The following is an 18933-nucleotide window of genomic DNA, read 5'->3' on the forward strand; positions in this document are numbered from 1 at the left end:
AGTCTCCAAATTGGTTTACAATGAACACATTATATAATCAGAACAGAAAAGCCATTTCCATCCTAGAATGAAAAGCAGAATGTTTTCTGACTTGCTTTCTGTGCAGGGACCAGAAATGGGAAAGCATAAATGCGGGCTGCAGGGTGAAGCCCATCTTTCTTCCCTCCTCTCTGTTCCAGGAAGGCGTCGAGGTGCGCGTGGCGAGGATCTTCAACACCTTTGGGCCGCGCATGCACATGAACGACGGGCGGGTCGTCAGCAACTTCATCCTGCAGGCGCTGCAGGGGGAGCCGCTTACGGTACGTGCAGCCTCAGCAGGCGCAGAGGACTCGGGAGTCTGCCAGCACGCGGTGAAGGAGGCTGCGTCGTGATTCAGGGAGTAGCATTCCCGAGGTTGCCACTTTCTGTTAAGTGTGTCCTGCTGCCCTTAGCGAAGGAGAGGGGGTGCCGGGAGTGAATGCGGAAGAGGAATGACTGTGGTGGGGTGCAGGGCACCTTGCTCCCTGAGCCCACGACATCCTAGAGCCGTGGGCGGCAGGCTTCGTCCACGTTGCCCAGGTGTCAGGGTCTGTCTGCCTGCCCCTGCCTGCCTGCAAAGACCTTTCTGGACGTTTTCTTTGCCCACTGGCTGTGCCCAGTCGTGTATCTGTACTCAGTGCCCCTCGGGTTGCCAAGAAGTGGAGCTGTGTCTGGTGGGGTCTTGGCAGTTTTCTCGGCAATGCTGAGAGGCACTCCCTCTGCCAGTTGCTCTCACCCCGGGGAGGCTTCTGGAGCTCCGAGCCCTCCGGGGGTCTAGGGTCAGTGGTTCGAGCGTGTGGTGAGGGTGAGGCCTAGCCGCTCACTGCCCTCACACACCCTGTGTGGGTCACAGTGGGCTGCTTGTTCCACGCATCCCCACCACCCTCTCACCGGCTCTGGGGGGGTTGCTGATGAAGTTTTGTTGGTTCTCTTCTGTTCTGCCAAATCACCAGTGCTCTCCTCTTCTCGCTTCTCTCCTCTGCCTTTCCTAGTTCTTTTCTTGCCTGTCTGCCTCTGCCTCTCTATTTGTCCACTGTGTGGCCTCTGCTCCTTTAAAGTCAGTGTTTGGTGGGTGTCCAGAATAGATGAGTGTTCTGTTATTCTGAACATTCTGCAGGATGCTTTGCTTATCAGCTGAGTCCCTGGCTCCTGGCAGCTTGTGTTAAATGCTGGTGGAATTAACGAGTGGTATATGGTAGCTGCTTTCCTCTGTGATGAGCACAAGTGGCCCAGTGACTTGTTCTGGAAGCTAGCAGTTGTGGCGTTGCTGCGAGGTGAAGCTGACTCTTCGTCCCTGTGCCCTCTGGCCGCTGTTTGGTTCTGAGGTGCCTGTGCCCTGGGACCCTCGTCCAGCTGCTCTCTTGAGAGCTCCTCACTTCAGGGACACTCCGGAGCCTTTGAGCCGCCGCATTCCGTAACTCTGTTCACACCGTGAGATCAGAGCTGCTTTGTGTGCAGAGTAAGCTGCTGAAGGCCTTCCGAGAAACAGCTTCTTGATTTATTGTCTCCTGGGCAGCAGCCAGGCCCCAAGTGCCCCAACCCAAGAGCAAGTGCCCGGCCTGCCTCAGGAACGCACCCGTTATGGACAGAGGGCCATAGCTCGTGTTGTCTGCCTGCTCCACCAGCTTCTGTGCCAGTGACGGAGGCAGAAAGAGGGCTGGTGCCGTCCAGGACTGCAGTCGGTCCAAACCCTCGGCACTTCGTCTCCTGCAGACGCCTCTGGTGGCAGGAGGCAGAGTCCTTGGGGACGCCTTTCGGAATGGATCTGCTACCTCTCGTCGCACAGAATTCTGTTTCCCTTCAGTGGTTTGATGAAGTTGCTGACTTTTCATCCTCTTCTGTCCAACTGAGATAGCATCTCTTGCTTCTGTCGCTTGGTGCTCTGGAGAATTCCCGGGAGGGGGTCATACATCATGATTCTCTCACTCCAGCCAAGCTTTGGGAACACTGTTTATTAAGGAAGGAGAATAAGGAGGTGTGTCCATCTTGTTCCCTTTCTGCTATATTTCCAAGTCATTTCTGAGACTAAAGACGTCTTCAGTGGTGGTTGGGAACAGCTCGGTGTCTTGTCTTCCCTTTTCCAAGCTGGGTGAATGAAATCACTTAGCTTCCAGCTGCTTTTTCTGAAGGCCTTTGTTATCTTATCCGTCGGCACAGTTCATTCTTCGGGCATGTCCTAGCGTCTTGAGTCACTGCCGTATCGGATGCCTGTTGGGATAGCTCGGGGAGTATAAGCTAAGTTCTGTGAGTCATGCACAGAAGCTGTATTCTAAGTTGAATCACATAGAAGCTCAGAAAATATTGCGTTCCAGTTTAGAAGATTTAGAAGGTAGATGAGTGTGGTTCAGGTGGAGCTAGCGTATTAAGTTGATCTTGAAGAGACTTGAGTTCACACTTGAGTCACAACACGTGTACGCACACGCGTGCATACACACGTTCACAGTAGGGTTAACTCCTTTTTTGCCACCTTACTGTGATTTCTCTCAGTTTGTCTCGATCTCAACTTTACTGACATGAGTTTTTTCAGGACAGCCCAGACGTGGCAGGACTGGGATTTGAATCTGGGTCTGTATCATTTTAAAAGCTTTGCTATTTTTCCAAAGCGAAATTTTGAAGAAATCATACTTCTGAGACCTGTCCAAAGTTGGCGTTTCTTTACCCTTCATACCCACATGTGTATCCTAAGTGATTCCTGACTTGGGGCGACAAACAGCATCCTGGACCCGGGAGGCATAGCATTGGGCGTGGTGTGGTGCTCCCCCACAGCGCTCCCCCTAGCTTGTACCTCCCTGTGGTGCTCCCCACGCCCCCAGCTGCCTGTCCGCCCACCAGCCTGCCTCTCCCTTTTGGTAATTCCTAGACGCACGCCGCTTTGACCTGCACACAGCCCTCAGTTAGCCACACCTGAGTAGGGACCTGGATCTCCTTGCGTCTCGCCCATTCTGTGAAATGAAGCCAAACCTGCTGCAAGTCCCCCTGGCTTCTCTTAGAGGAAAACAAGGCAGCGGGGGGCTGTGCAGAGCTCTCCCTGTCAGTGTGCTCCCTGCGTTTTGAATGTTCTGGCTTTTGTTACACACCTACTTTGGGCCAGGTCTGTAGACGAGGTATCATGGGAGAGGGGTGTGCACAGGGGTTCCACATGCATTCCGGAGGTCAGGGAGAGTGTATTGGGAGCAGGGCATAGCGTCTTCTCACACACACAACCCCTTTTTTTACTCTGCTTTTTCACATTGAGCACACAGAGTGAAAATTACACACGAGTTATAAGTCCTCATATTGCAAAGTACTGTGTTGATGATATAGGGAGGCTGATTTAAACCAAAATATAGATGGAACAGTATGATGTACTATAGAAACATATTCAGCAGGACTTGAGAAGGATGCTGGAGGGAGGGTGCAGGGACACCGCTCACATCGCATCTTATCTCAGGGCGGGCACTGGAGCACATACATCTTCAAGGCTGCGTCGTCAGCAGGAACCAGGAGAGTTGTACCCTGGGGGTCCCCAGGATCCACGCATTCCTGCTGCAGCCAGGCGCAGTGCCTCCTCCAGTAACGAGGACTTGCTGCCGAGGCCCAGATGCCACATGGATATCCAGTGAGACCTCAGCGGGAGGGGTGCTGCTGAGGGGCTTTTGTCACTGGACCTTGAGGGAGCGGGCTGAGCTCTCTTGATGACTGTGGTGCCTGCAGCCAAGCTCCAGGCCTCCCGAGCCTTGTGGCGATGGAGCCAGGGAGGGAGGTGTGCCTGCAGACAGCCCGGCCTCCTGGTCGTGACCCCCGCTCCAGGAGGGCGCTTTGAATGAGGCAGCTGGGGGAAACACACAACAGCCACAGGTTTTTTCAACCTTCAGGAGCTTTTTTTGGCCTTGCCACTCTGTAGCTCTAAAACTCCCTTTGGAATTAGGTCACATTCAAGCTACTAAGTGTCTCCATCACAGTGCCCTTCTTCCTTTCGTTGAGAAGGTGTTTGGTGTGATTCTTGAGAATCCTAACCCTGGCGGCCCCTTTTAACCTTTCCCATCGTCTCAGGCTCAGCCAGCGCATGGTGCCCTCAATCACGGTAACTTCCAGCGCATTTGGGTGGGCCAGGAAGCTGCCTCTGTGTGTTCCTCTGTGCGTGGGTGGTACATCACGGCTCAGAAGGGTAATCAGACTGAAGACCAAGCCTTCATCCAGCTTGTTGCTGCTCTGCACGTGCAGTGGGCTTTTCAGGAATGCGCCAGAACGCAGCAGTGGGCTGACTGTCACAGTGACCCCGAGTGCGGTGGGAAATGCAAAGAAAGTAGGCAGAAGTGTGTCTGTGTACCCTCAGCTTTGACCGGGCAAACCCAAGAACGGCAGGTGGATGCAAACGAACAGAGGACTAGCTGCACACCCACAAACCTACCCAGTAAGGGGTACTGTAACTCGGATTGACGAGTCTTGCCTAAATCTGATATTCACATTACAGTGAGATTGGAGAATGCCCCAGTGCCAGCTTTCGAGCCATAGTACCCTGCGGAAACTGCCGGCAAATCTGAAATTGTCGATGCAGTGGGGTAGGAAAAGGAATCTGGAACTTGGAGTCAGGATAGGTTTTACTCTAATGGGTGCAGGTCACTGTAGTGCTCTGAGCTTCTGTGACCTCATCTTTAAAATAAAGTTGTAAAAAATATGTATACATATAAGTGTTAACACCTACGGGACTGAGGTGGAGGCTGGATTTCCAAGATGAGGGACTGGCGATGCAGTAATGGGTGGAACCTCTCTCCTGCTTAATCAGGCCCGTTGTTTCCATTCTGACTCTGCCAAATGTATCATGTGGGTTAGCGAGGCCAGAGAATTGGGGTCAGACAGAACTGCCAAGGAAGGGCCAGTCTGCTTTTCAGAGGCCCACCCCGCCTCTCCTCAGTTTCCTTTACAGAGATGTGCTGCTGCTGCTATGTCTATAAAACAGAAATCTACAAAAATCAGTACTCCCCTAGCCTTTTCTAATGTGGGGCCTTCCACCTGAGAACATAACCGAAACAGATAGATCTGATGCACCTACAACACTGGCGTATATAAACGCTTATCGAGATAAAAACTGCCATTTAATGGGCTGACATCCATGCCAATCCTCCTCTTTTTGCTGGGGAAGGCCAGCTCTGAGCTAACATCTATTGCCAATCCCCCTCGCCCCCAAAGCCCCAGTAGATAGTTGTATGTCATAGCTGCACATCCTTCTAGTTGCTGTGTGTGGGACGCGGCCTCAGCATGGCCGGAGAAGCGGTGCGTCGGTGCACGCCCGGGATCCGAACCCGGGCCGCCAGTAGCGGAGCGCGTGCACTTAACCGCTAAAAAAAAAAAACTGCCATTTAAACCTGCTTAATAAGGACAGAAAAAGGCACTGGGGACCTGTGAGGTGTGCCTTCTCCCATACCTGCTCCTTCCCTTTTCCCTCTCAGATCTGGTGGGCTGAACCCTGGGAAGCTGGTTGGGAAGTGAGGTCAGTGGAGCTGGCATCTGCAGAGTTCTTGGCCTCCTGGCTCTTCCTTGCTGTCTGGTGGCCGACGGGAGGAGGCCCCGGTGTTGTTATAATTGGGCTTGGAAATCCGGCTGTTCCAGGAGGCAGTCCCCTCTCCGAGCTACCTTCTTTCCACTGCAAGCCAGCAAGCCAGCAAGCAAACACACCATGGCTCTTTCGTTCTCTGACTGTAGGGTCAGGGAGTCTCTCAGGGAGCCTTCTCTTTCAGTCTCTTCGTTCTAATTAAGTGGTATAAACTGGCAGAATTCACCAGGTTATTGTTGAGCACATGTGCATCGAGCACTTGGGTTGTGCTGGCTGCAGTAGCAAAGATGAGTCAGACATGACTCCTGTCCCAGGGAGCCATCAGCTGGGAGGAACTGGCAGGAGTAGTGAGTCTAAAAGGTGAGGGAAGGACCACGGAGCACAAAGGGCAGAGCAGTCCATTCTGTCCTTGGGATGAGCCAGAGGAGGCATCACCGGGAGGCAGCATCTGAGCTGGTCCCTGAGAGATGAGTAGCGCTTTGCCAGGCAGACAGCCCACGAGAGGATGTGTAGCGGGTGGAGAAGAGAACGCCAGCGCAGAGGGGGAGATGCAGAAACATAGTGGACACAAATGGAGGCTGAGGCCCCTCCCTTCCTCCCGCCACCAGTGTCTCCTATCCAGAGTCTCCTGGGTGCTTCTCAACCTTGGCCACACACTAGAATCACCCGGGAAACTGGCTGTAAGAATGCCGAGATGCCTGCCTGCCTCATTCCCAGAGGTTCTGTGGGCCGGCCTGGCGGAGCGCCCGGCTGTTCTGACGGGGAGCCAGGGTGGAGGGCCCCGGGTAGATGCGCTGACCGGTATTTGTGTGTGGGTCTGTCACCGTGCTGGACTCGGAGATCTCTGTCCCCAGAACCTGATGAAACGCCAGACACATCATGAGACTCTAATGGAGGCTGAGTCCTTCCTTTGCTGTCTTTTGAGGAAAGACTTTACACATGTACTCATGCACACATGAAGTATTTCTGCTGCCTGCTCACTGTTAGGACTTAAATTTGAAGTAGGAAATGTGAGTTGGAGCGTCGCTGGCCCTGCAGCATCAGTTTTGGGGTCAATCTGTGCCCCTGGAGATTTAAGGAAGCTGCCCTCTGGTTGCGGTGTGGTTTTCTCAGGAGCCCTAACTGTTGGTTTCCTCCTAGGTGTATGGATCTGGGTCGCAGACAAGGGCCTTCCAGTACGTCAGGTAAGACCCCCGGGCTCCCTGTGCCAAGCTCCGCCCACCCTAGCGACCGTTCCAGCAGGGGTGGTGCAGATCCAACAGACATTAATTATTCTCGCAACTGTAACTACATGGCTTGGTTAAAAGTTCATTTTAATTTTCAGATGAGAAAGCTCTTGCCATTCTCTTTTTGCAATCGTTGAAGTTTTACGTGCACATCCTTGACTTTTGACTCATGTGCTGCTCTTTTACTGCCACCTAGTGGTGCGTAGGCAAACTTGCCCAGCTCTGAGGGTGGTGGTTTCGGTTCAGGTCAATTTAAGGTTTGGCCTTAGTCACCCAACAAACCTACTTATTCCAAGATCTGACCCATTTTAAACAGAGCTTTCTAGGGTAGATGAGATTGTCCTCATAGAGGGAAAGATAAGAGAGAGTGTCCTAATGTTGTCAAATTTTGTGCTGAAACTGAATGCAGGTAAGAATATGTTTAAGAACTTTGTTGAGTAGTCTCAGATGGTGATTTTTATTGTTTTCTTGGTATTCCTCAAATCTAGTTTTTTGTTGGTCAGTTCAGTTGACGACAAATTTTAAAATGCAGTTTGGGTTCTGAGAGAAGTGTTGCCAGGTAGGCAGTTATATATACCAAAATATTTTCTCACATGACACAGTTACTGTGAATTTTGTGTAAGTTTCTGGTATCTGAAATCATTGTAAAATCCAGTTCTGTATTTTGACACCATATATTTTCACTTTTCAATGCAGATACCCTATAATGCCAATCAGTTGGAAAATGCTATTCCTGGTGTCTTGAGACCATCCCAGGGGTGCTGTCAGGGTGAAGTGGTGGCAGTAGGGGTGCAGGTCTGGGCAGCCCCCCAGCCCACCTCAGCCGCAGCAGTCACATAGACTGTGTCTGATCGTGTGAGGGTCCAGGGTGGACGTCTCTTTCAGAAATGGAGCTATTAGTGAAAAATAAATAAATAAAACCACTGTAGATTTTTCCAGGAAGCGTTTGTGAATTTTCATACTTAGTCCAAAAGAAAGCTATGAATAAACATATAACGGTCAGTGTCTTTTCTCCTCACCCACTAGTATCTTGCCAAGCAGGGCAGAATGCCTGGGAGCATAAAATAACGGGCCCACTTTGTTGCCCAAACGTTCTAAAGAAGGGATTTAACCAGGAAACGGCAGCTGGCCCTCCCTCAGGATTGCTGTCATCTCAGAGCACTTACCCAGGCAGCACATGCTCAGAGGAGACTGCGTGCACGTTTCTGCATCGGCCGTGTTGATCAGACCTCAGTGTATTGCGTGCCATCTTTCCATGATAATGTGTTTTCATCCCACCTCCTTCGCTCCCTCCCCTCCCAGTCTATGTGCTTTCTGGAGGGAGTCTTGCAGTCTTCAGTTACACTGAATTTCCTCCAGCTTCATCCATGCCCCCAAGATTACTCCAGCTATAACACCACATGAAATACTAGTGAGACTGCACAGTAAAGGGAAATCAGAGCCCATTCTTCTCACTATTCCCATCACTTCAAAGGCATCAGATACAAAATTCATTTTATTTTATTTTATTTTGTGAGGAAGATCAGCCTTGAGCTAACATCTGATGCCACTCCTCCTATTTTTTCTGAAGAAGACGCCCTGGGCTAACATCCGTGCCCATCTTCCTCTGCTTTATATGGGACGCTGCCACAGCATGGCTCGACAAGCAGTGTGTCGGTGCATGCCTGGGATCCGAACCGGCGAACCCCGGGCCACCGCAGCAGAGTGCACGCACTTAACCGCTTGCGCCTGCGGGCCAGCCCCCAAAATTCATTTTAAAACAGCCTCAAATACATCTTTTAGCTAGAGACTGAAGTATTTTAAGACTTCAGTGATGCATGTGCTGCCTTCCATCAGCTCAGGGCAGAACATGCCCTGCTGCCTGGGCCCGGTTCACGCGCATGGTCATCATCTCATGCCAGCAGCCAGCTTGGAAAGAAGACTTAAGTCGTTTCACTAGAAGTGTTGTTGGTAACCCTTTCAGAAACACTTTCCTCATGAGATGGCATCATCGTTTCCTCCCCCGCTCTGGAGATATTCGCTCAAGTCTCAGGTTAGGGGCTGAGGAAAAGAGCCTCCCGTGACTTACCAGACCCAGGAGAGGGCTTTCCACTGCCACCTTTAGGTGGGCAAGACTCAGCTGAGATCGGTATCTTACCCAAGTGCTGCTATTTTTAATAAGCTATTTTTTGGAAACTGAGAATCTTTTACTTCACAGTTAAAAATGCACAATGGCTGATTCTCTGGTTATTGTACAAAATTAACTGTTTCCAAAATCCATGGTTGCCTTAAGGCGGCATTTCATGGTTTCTGAGGTCTAGGTGATCATACCCATCGACATCTTGGCATGACCGTGTTTGCTATGTTCATGGTCAGGGTGCGTCCTCATCCACATAATTTAAAAAGTCACTTTGTCAAAATGACACTTTTAAAGAGCTGCAGGTTAAATGAGTGTGGTTTGTGCAATTTTGACCTTAAAAGTTGCCGGTTTATTACATAAAAAATGCGTGGCCTGCCCCCCTTACCTCCCCCAATGAGGATGACTGTATAAGAGTCAGTCGTCTTCCAGCCTAATATGGACCCCCCTCCCAATTCAGTATTAAAAACGATTGTGGATGCTACTGGATGGCAGCTTTTAATGTCTTCTTATGAATACGCAGAGACGTATGCCATAAGAGAACGTGTTGTGGTGTAGTAATTACTGCCATAGTGATGAAGTGACTTTTTGCCAGTTCCTAGAAAAGAGAAGTCATCCAAAGTCAGCAGATATTTGCATTTGTGCTTGATCTGTGAGACTAGAATGACTTCAGGCTTGTTCGTATAAAACATTTGTTGTAAGCAAAAACTCAGCACATAGTTTGTGCACATAAATACCCCACCAAAAAATTTTTTTTCGACGAAAAGGAAAGCAAAAACTGAGGTTTTCTTTTGGAAGTTTACGATAGTAACCTGCTCCTTGCTAGTAATGATGGAGGAGGAGGGAGAAGTTTCAAAATAGACTTCATTTGGGTCACCAGAAGAGAATTTCAAAAGTCTTCTAAGAAATACAGCTGATGAAAATAGACTTAGAGAAGTCTTTGTGTCTAGCAGTGAGGTGTCATTTTTACGAAGTAACTTTTTTTTAACAGAGCCACACTTTAAAGCTTCTGAAAATAAGCACCAAACCTTGGTAAGCGACAGTTTGCTTACTTCTCTTCACCTTCATGGCCCCGTCGATCACGATCCATTTGAAACATCCAGATGTCCCTGACAGTGTCATATGAGGTGTTCCCTTGGGGGTGGTGGACCGAAGGTTGAGGGAGTAGGGAGCCACATTCCCGTTTAGTTCACCACTCAGGTTTGCTTTGTCTGTGATTTGCCAGTATGGGGGTTACATATTGGAGTTCTTGCATTACAGTGGATCTTATTTTTTTAAAAATCATCTGCTTTGGTACGTGCCAACTACCTGGGTTCACATTATACATGGACTTGCATCAGAAAGTTGTATAAATGCCATCTCTTTTGGGTGTGTGCCTATTTTAATTTATTTTTTAGTTGTTAAAGGGTTTCAGAAACACACAGAGTTGAGAGCTCAACCCCATTGCTCAGTTTGCATCCTGTCTAACCATCTCTGCCCCACACACTGAAAGCACATCCCACATGTCATTTCATTTCATCCGTTAATGCTTCAGCATTCCCAGCCCCCTCTTGTGTGCAGGGTTTTGTGTTGACGTTCAGTTTTCCGTTGGGCTGGGCTTTTTCTCTGGGAGGTGACGTGCCTGATGCTCGGCACCAGCACTCTTCAGCAGGCGGCGCCTGACCTGGCCGTCTCTTCTTTTCTAGCGACCTCGTGAATGGCCTCGTGGCTCTCATGAACAGCAACGTCAGCAGCCCGGTCAACCTGGTGAGTGCAGCCTCCCCTTCCATCTCTCCAGAACAGGTCAGAGTTCCATTCTTCCGTGAAACCACGAGAAGCACCAGGCTGGGCTTTATTTGCCATCAGCACCCTTAGGACATGCATGTTTGTTGCTTGCTGAATGTGAATACTAGAGAAGAACACAAAGCAAAACAAAGTAAGAGTTACAGAGAAGTACAACATCTGGACGGTGTGGATGTGCGATGTAATTGGCACTAAACCAGCTTCATCCACCTGAAGGGCCCAGGTCTGAAAATTGGTGGAGCTTTGTGGTGGTAGTAGATGGACATTTTTTGTGTGCATTCCTTTCTCCATCATTTAATGTATAGATAATCTTTCTAAGACTTGATATAGTGAGTTTTCAGAAGATGGAGGTTGTCAAGAAAGTGTCCCACATGTTGATCACGTCTGTAGTTCAGCTGTGCAGACCACCTTCCCTCCTCCGTTGCTCGCTGCAGTCCCAGAATCTCGCTGTTGGAAGCGTTAGAAGGTTGCTTTGCGCAGTCTCTCTTCAACCTTAAGCACTTTTGCTGCTGGTGAACTTGCTTCCCCTCAAAGCAGTTCATGCTGTCATGTTCTGGCTGACAGGAAGTTTTTCTTTATGTTTAGAACTAAAATCTCGTTCTCTGTACACCTGCCCGCTGGCCTTAACTTCTCCGCCTGGAGGACCATTCACAGCTAGTCAGATGCCTCTGCAATATGGCCGCTTTCCAAGGATTTAAAGGTTGAGGTCATACCCCCGAGTCTTCTCCTCTCCAGCTCTTTCAGCCAGAGTTCATGTCATGCTGGAGTCCTCCTACCTTCCAGTCACTGTGTTCTGAATGCTTTCATTCCATCTCGTTTAAAACATGAAGTGTCCAGTGTAGACTGCCCAGCATTCACGATGTTCTGCTTCTGTTGGTGGTAGCGAAGGGGCTCGTTAGGGAGCCACCTCACTGCCTCACCTGGACAAAGCCTTGGGGCTATTTCAGGGGCTTCTCCCAGACCACCTCTTCTGCTTCCTACTACGTTTTAGATCCCTCAGATGGGTGTGGCCCTGCCTGCTTATTTCTTGGAAACCACATCGCTCAAAAAACTTTCTTGTACTTTTCTTTGTAACCAGCAGTCTTAAGCATGTTCCATAGCATTCATTGTTCACTGAGTTGGGAGGGAGTTCTTACCAGATAGGAAGGGGTGGGCCCTGGAGCGGTCGCCCCCTTGTGGGCTGTTGGCCGGTTCGTGGATACTGGTGGCTGCAAGCATCGAGCCCGCACTGCTTCCACTTTTGAAGAAAAATGCAATTAAAAACAGAATAAGACGTGTCTTCTGAGCATTTGCTGGCCTGACGCTTGTAAAGGCCCTGCCGCCCTGACCCCTGCATTTTCCCTACATGCCCTTCCAAATGTGCGTGTTGTCTGTGATCCCTTTGAGCATCCACACTCTTTTCTTTAGATACCATGTTCCTTCTTTCCTCTTTTTGGGGGCCTTTGCACAGGGACATTTGGGAACACCCATCTCTTGTAGAAACCTGTCTTTTCTAAAGTCTGAAGAGTGTGTCTGCCAGTAGCCTTGATAAAGACTGCCACCTTATCCCAAATTCCCATCACTCCACATTGCTAGTCAGTCCTTTCTTTGTACCCATAATGAGGCCCAAGGTCCCTGCGTGCCTCTCTTATCTTCTAGCTTCAGACCAAACTAGTAAATTGGGGATGAAGGGTATTTAGGATATGTAATTGCCAAACTTTATGGTTGTTTCTTACGATCAGGAGTAGGGTGGCAAATAAGAGTAACAGGATTGGGAAGGGAAGGGGGGCGGTGGTTGCTGTATTGTGTGATGGGAGGGAGACAAGGAGAAAATGGTTTCCCTTAGAGCCCCCCAAAAAGTAAGCGTACTTTATAAACCAAACTGAGTCTTTCTCTCTGGCTTGCCCAGAGCCCTCATCTTCGAGTACCTTTCATTCCTGTTATGGTTTCAAGTGTGCGTTTGCGAGTCTTTTATTACTTAAGCTGTTGACATAGAGCACCCAGAGGGAAATATATTGTCTTAGGAGAGCTAAAATAAAATTTGCAGAACAAATTTTTATGCAAAGTGACACTGCACTTACAGTGACGTTAGATACAGAAATTGTCTGTCCTGGTAGCTCAGCTAGCGCATGTGTGTCCACGTTAGATAATCTTGAGTTAGCCGGAGGGAGTTCTTGTCAACCATGAGTCTGGAGGACAGAGGCAGAGACAGGTGAGTTGAGCACTTGGCCAGACTGAGTAATCGTCATCTTGATGATGTGGGACGTGAAGAGGCAGGAGTCTGGAGACTTCCTGAGACGCCCACGAACGTCTCTGAAGACACGCATGTGGTTTGGGTGGTGAGGTGGCTGCTGTTTCAATTACGCTTATAACCAGAAACCCTTTCTTCTTTAGGGGAACCCAGAAGAACACACAATCCTCGAGTTTGCTCAGTTAATTAAAAACCTTGTTGGTAAGTAGGACAAACACCTTCCTGAGTGAAACCGGCTGCACTTACCCTATCAGTTAATAACACCTTGACTAGAAAGTGGGTAATTTATACAAGCTAATTGAACTGGATAGATAAAAAGCAGAACTTTATCGGGAACACTTGATTGTTTTCTAATTCTTTAATTAAGTAATGGGAAGATAAAGCTGAAGAGGTGGGAAAGGAGGCTGGCTTTGTGCACAGTTGTAATTGCAGGTCTGTGTGGAGTGGGATGAGGGCTTGGGATGTGGTTGTGGTAGGTCCTTCTGCACAGGTGACCATTGTTTCCAAACACTGGCAGTGAGGAGCATGAAATTTCAGAGAGCAGAGAGAGAGAGGCCGGCTTGTATGTTTCTGACGGAATCTGTTGGCGAGTTTTAAGTTCTATTTACAGTTCTGGCCAACCTGGCCGTGAAACATTGTGGGCAGTGTAGACATGGGGAGTAGCCCCAGTCAAGGATCTGCTCTTAAGCCACAAGAAGTTTGTGTATTTTCAGCCAGCCCCTGGGTTGCAGGCCTGTTGGGGGAGCCCTCGGTCACGTCATCAGGCCTACTGGCACTCTGGGAAGTCTGGCTCTTGGGGAGTGTCTGTTTTACGGGGTTGATGGAGAAATTTGAGTCAAAACACAACCGGATTGGAGTGTGGTTGGCTAGACTGGGGGTGTACGTCATGTAGGACGTCCTGGAGTGGCTGTCCAGATGCTACACTTGGCTCAGTTGATTCTTCAGGGTTGGCCTTCCTGGCATTGAGCTGTCATCCGCCAGCACTGTTCTGATGAGCTCTGGACAGTTGGACAGGAGAGGGGTGGTCTTCTGCAGACGTAAACGGCAGCCTCTCGTGGCTCCAGCAGCCCCCATTCAGGGCCATGCCCCAGCTTTTCCCTTCTGAATCTGTCTGTCCCTTCCCAAGTGAGGAAGGGACATGCTTAGATAACAGCTGGTGTGGCATCTAGGCCATGGAAAACCTCTCTGCCCAGAGTGGAGCCCTTGGGCCAGCATCCTCAGCATCATCCAGGCCCTTGTTAGAGATGCAGACTCACACCCACCCACGTCTCCTGGATCAGAATCTGCATTTTCACAAGCGATGTGCATATTCGAGATTGAGAAGCGCTGGTCTAAAGCCTGAGTGGGCCACAGTATGACCACCGTGTTTCTGTGAATGGCTGTGTAACACACCACCGCCACACCGCAGTGGCTGAAAACAGCCACTGTTGGATCTGCTCAAGATTCTTCCATGAAGGCTGGCCTTCCCTAGGAGTTTCTTCCAGCTGACGGTCACTGGTGTGGTTTCATTCTACTGGCCAGCAGGGTCTGGATCCAGCTAGAATGCTGGACAAGCCAGGCTTCCCTGTCCTTCTGCATGTGGTGTCTCCAGGATAACTGGACATTTTAGGTGTTGCCTCAGGACTCGATGCTGCAGGCACATAAGTGACCAGGTTTCTGTAAGGCGCTGGCCTGTTACTGGTCATTCCCCTGCACTCTACTGGTTAAACAGTTGAAGGCGAGCTAATTACTCCAAGGCATGACTGCCCCAGGTGTGGCTCGTTGGGGACATCAGTGTCACCGACCACCATACACCACACACCACATTTGCTGTTTTCATGTACTTTGGCGTCGGACTTGGTGGGCACATATGCTGTGTCAGCTGATGGTGGGTGGTCTGCCTTGGAGCCAGCAGTGTGGGGCAGACCCTCCTGTTTCACTCGGGGTAGCTCAGGCCTCTAGAGGCAGAGGAACCTGCTCCTCACCAAGTTCTTGACGGGCCAGAAGTACAGTCCCTCACGTTGCTAGGTGACTTGTGAGAGATGTGTTATGCAGTCTGCACCCTTACTCGCTGCACAGGTGGGATTTTACTTTGAGGTGTACAGTAAAAGTCACATTTCTAGTGGTTTGTGATTCTCTCTTACTTTTTTTTTTTTAACAACTCAGGTAGCAGAAGTGAAATTCAGTTTCTCTCTGAAGCTCAGGATGACCCACAGAAAAGGAAACCAGACATCAAAAAAGCGAAGCTGATGTTGGGGTGGGAGCCCGTGGTAAGTGTGGGCGAGTTACGTGGCCTCGCAGGGAAAGGTCTCCACGTGCCACATCCGTGTCCCTGTGGGTGCTGGCCGTTGTTGGGTGGCCCCCAGCAGAGTGAGGCGGGCTTGGGCATCTGGGAAGACCAGACACAGGGTTTTCTCCAGGTCATTACACAGAGTCTCATATCATGTGTCTCATTCTCTGTTACGGGGAAAGTGGCTTGGGCCTCCTGGGGGCTCTGTTTTCGTAAAATCCCACACGCACACAGCTTACTCCCTGGAAGCAGCGTTGAGGGGATGGCAGCATGTGCTCTGGGCCTGTGTTGACCTGCCTGTGTCTCCTCGGCCTAGAGTGTCTTTGGACGTGCGGGGTTGGGCCAGGTTGCTGTGTGAACTGAGTGAGCAGGTCCACACCAGCTCCTGCGCAGGTACAACACCCGCTTAGACGTGAGAAAGACGGAAGGCGAGGAAACAAGTGGACCTCCACGCCTTCCCTTTGCTCTCAGACTGTCCGACTTACTGTGGCCTGCAAGAAGGTTCTTATCCCTCTGTCTAGAATGCTTGTCCTCCCGGGCCCTGTGTCCTCCAGGGCTGCCTAGATTCCAGAGCCGCCTGTCCCCTGGGGCTGTGCGTGGCTGCTGCTTTCTTATCCTTCAGGCCTCAGTTCAGAGGCCATCTCCTTAGAGGGGCCTTCCTGGGCAGCCACACCCACAGGAGCAGGCTCACCCCATTTACCTTATGTCATGTCTCTGCCTTCCCTCTTTGCTTCTTTGCTTACCCCCATGGGCCCTGCTAGAATGTGACCTCACTGAGGGCAGACGTGTTGGGCTTGTGTACAGTACCCACAGCAGCTGCCGCAGAGCCTGCCTCACAGTGAGTGCTCGATAAATGGAGGACCGTCCTGGGTGTGGCTCTGCGGGTTGTGGCTGCCTCCACGTTAGGTCACAGGCCCAGAGAGGTGGGGGCACGGCCGAGGGCTGTTTACGCTTTAGAAAATGTATGTAGTACTGAAGGTAGGGAAGGAAAAGTAATTTTCCCTCTACCCTTCTGTGTTCTTTGCTGAGATGCCCATGTAATAAAAAACAGATTAACAGGAGAAGAACAAACAGAAGTTTATTAACATGTATCTATGGGAGTCACCCAGGGAAAAACCAGTCACTCAAAGGGGTGGCTTAGAATTCAGGCTTAAATACCATCTTAACAGGAAAAGAGGAGTGGGGCACATAGGCCTCTGAGAGGAGAGTAAATGATTTTTAGGAAAGATGAGTGGGCCCTTAGAAGACTGGATGGAGATATGATTGTGACACACTTTCTCTGATGTCAATGTCTAGTCTCCTCTCTTGTGACGAGTCAGTCCTCATGGGTGATGCAGTTCCCAGGGAGGGGACTTAATGACACTTGAGTTCCTTTTGGAGTGTCTGTCTTTAGGCAGATAAGGGGAGTTTAGAGAAAGCCTTTCCTGCATTGGCTGTTTTTCAAGTGCCTACAGCTCAGGATAATCAGTGTACCAAAGTGGCCTGTTCTGGGGTGGCGTGTCGAACTGCTCCCTTCAGAGAGCTGAGTCAGTGGAGACGGAGCATGGTGACCCTAAGGGAGGTGAGAACTCCAGCCACTCCTTATTTTGTGCTATGACCCACAAGTCTGAGTGATCTGCTGAAGGCCACTGAACTTTGTTGAATGAAATAAATATAGGATCATTAGGTTAACAAAACCTAATGTCACGATCCCAGATGTACGGCATGAGTCACAGCAGGCAGAGGTCTTCATGTTTGGAAAGCATGTGCCCTTGGTCCCTGTGTAAGTAGAACCTATGTTTTAACTGAAGTATTTTGAAAAAAGTTAAATACACATTCACCACGTAATAGCTCCTGCTTCTACAGTATGTGAAGTATGTCTACAGTGGGTATTTTTATTTGTCCGGAGTTTAAATGTATAATATTCTAACATTTTTAGAATATGGGGAATCTACCACTAATTTCCCTTTCTACTAGTAGTTTTAATTGCTAGGACATTTTTGAGGGCTCTTGTCCAAAGAAGCTTTTAGTCATTTTCCCACGTGTCTGTTTTTAACAGCTTTGTTGAGGTACAGTTGGCATACAGCAAACTGCCTCTATTTGAAATGTGCAATTTGATAAGTTTTGACGTATTTTTATACCTGTGAAACAGTCGCCACAGTCAAGGTAACATACAGCCCTCTCCCCTGAGGTTTTGGGGGTCCCTTGGCAATGCCTCCCTCCACACTCGTCCTTGTTCTCATGGCAGCCGATTTCATTTGTTTCCTGTTTGCTGCAGGGCAGCTCCAAATCAAGATTGCTTCCGTGGTGTTGTCAGGGATCCCTTTCAGACTCAGCCTCTTGGGTCACTGGGCATGAAAGTGCAAAGGGCAAATGTCATGTGGGCGAATGAGGCATATGGATCGGGCACAGATGCTTCCCAAGCATCTTCGCTCCGTGGTAGACTTCTCCTGAAATGAAGGTGTGTGTGTGCGTTATTTCTAACGTGATCTCAGGGATTGATTCAAACTGGAGTAGATGCCAACCAGCAGGAGGAGGTTTGGGGCCTTTGGGGGGTTAGAGCTCGTTTTATGTCAGTTAGGAGTGAAATGTGTCAGACTGCACAGCACGCTCTGAAGGCAGCTGTGGAAGGACCTCTGGCTTCTCCTGGTTGGCCAAGTGGCCGAGGGACCCACGTGTGGTGCTCTGAGTCCCTCCGAGAGCCCCGACCACAAATTGGCACCTCCCTCCTGCAAGGCCCGGGCCAGTCTGCTGCTTCTCCCAACAGTGACCCTGCCTCTCATTCCCACTTTCTCCTCCCATAGGTCCCGCTGGAAGAAGGGCTAAACAAAGCAATTCATTACTTCCGGAAAGAACTCGAGTACCAGGCAAATAATCAGTACATCCCCAAACCAAAGCCCGCAAGAATAAAAAAAGGACGGACGCGCCTTGGCTGAAACCTCACCTCCTGGGACAAGAGACTCCCTGTGCACACTTGATGGGATGTATTATTTTTTATTATTTTTTATTTTTTTAAAGAAAGACTTAAACAGGTGTCATGAAGAACAAACTGGAATTTCATTCTGAAGCTTGCTTTAAAGAAATGGATGTGCCTAAAAACTCCCCTCAAAAAACTGCAAATTTTGCCTTGCACTTTTTAAATCTGTCTTTTTATGTAAGATAGTGTAGATGCATCTCTGCGTATTTTCAAGTTTTTTATCTTGCTGTGAGAGCATATGTCGTGACTGTCGTTGACAGTTTTATTTACTGGTTTCTTTGTGAAGCTGAAAAGGAACATTAAATGGGGTGAAAAATGCCGATTTTATTTATAAAAGTGGGTACTTGTAAAGGAGACATTATACTATGCATAAAGGAAAAATAACAAAACAACCTACCAGTATTGTCAGGTGGATGGCCTACCGGCATTTATCCTTCGGGCGATTAAAAGAATTCTGTTTGAGAGCTTTATGTTTCTTTTAATTCAGAATTTTTCCAAGGTCTAGTTTTTAGTCGCAAACTTGACTTTGAAATATTTCTGTTGGTTATCATGATCAAGGACATTTGAAATCACTACTGTGTCGTGCTGCATATTCTGGGTTGGGGGGGAGACAAAGTTAACGTATTCTTGGTTAACAGTGGTTAAATATGCTATTTTAATAAAATATTGAAACTCACCTTCAGTGTTAAAGGTTGGCTTTCTGCTTTGCATGGTTCATTGTTGGATTGCTAAGAAAAATATTGGAGAACTTAATTTAAAAGAAAATTCTGAAAACATCCAGGTTGTTACAATATTGTGATTTG

General features: G+C 49.1%; 1 protein-coding gene across 4 annotated transcripts in view; it reads left to right on the plus strand.

Moving 5' to 3' along the window:
- UXS1 (UDP-glucuronate decarboxylase 1) overlaps positions 1-18600 on the plus strand; it is a 96788-nt gene extending 78188 nt beyond the window's left edge. For all 4 annotated transcript variants that reach the window (XM_058534355.1, XM_058534356.1, XM_058534357.1 and 1 more), the window contains exons 10-15: positions 180-299; positions 6692-6735; positions 10579-10639; positions 13049-13106; positions 15051-15154; positions 17958-18600. In XM_058534355.1, the coding sequence (XP_058390338.1) occupies positions 180-299; positions 6692-6735; positions 10579-10639; positions 13049-13106; positions 15051-15154; positions 17958-18089 (519 nt within the window). In that variant the 3' untranslated portion in view covers positions 18090-18600. The remainder of the gene's footprint in view (positions 1-179; positions 300-6691; positions 6736-10578; positions 10640-13048; positions 13107-15050; positions 15155-17957) is intronic.
- Positions 18601-18933: the final 333 nt, after the last annotated feature.

The sequence above is a fragment of the Diceros bicornis genome, chromosome 40, assembly GCF_020826845.1.
Source record: "Diceros bicornis minor isolate mBicDic1 chromosome 40, mDicBic1.mat.cur, whole genome shotgun sequence".
Lineage (NCBI taxonomy): Eukaryota > Metazoa > Chordata > Mammalia > Perissodactyla > Rhinocerotidae > Diceros > Diceros bicornis.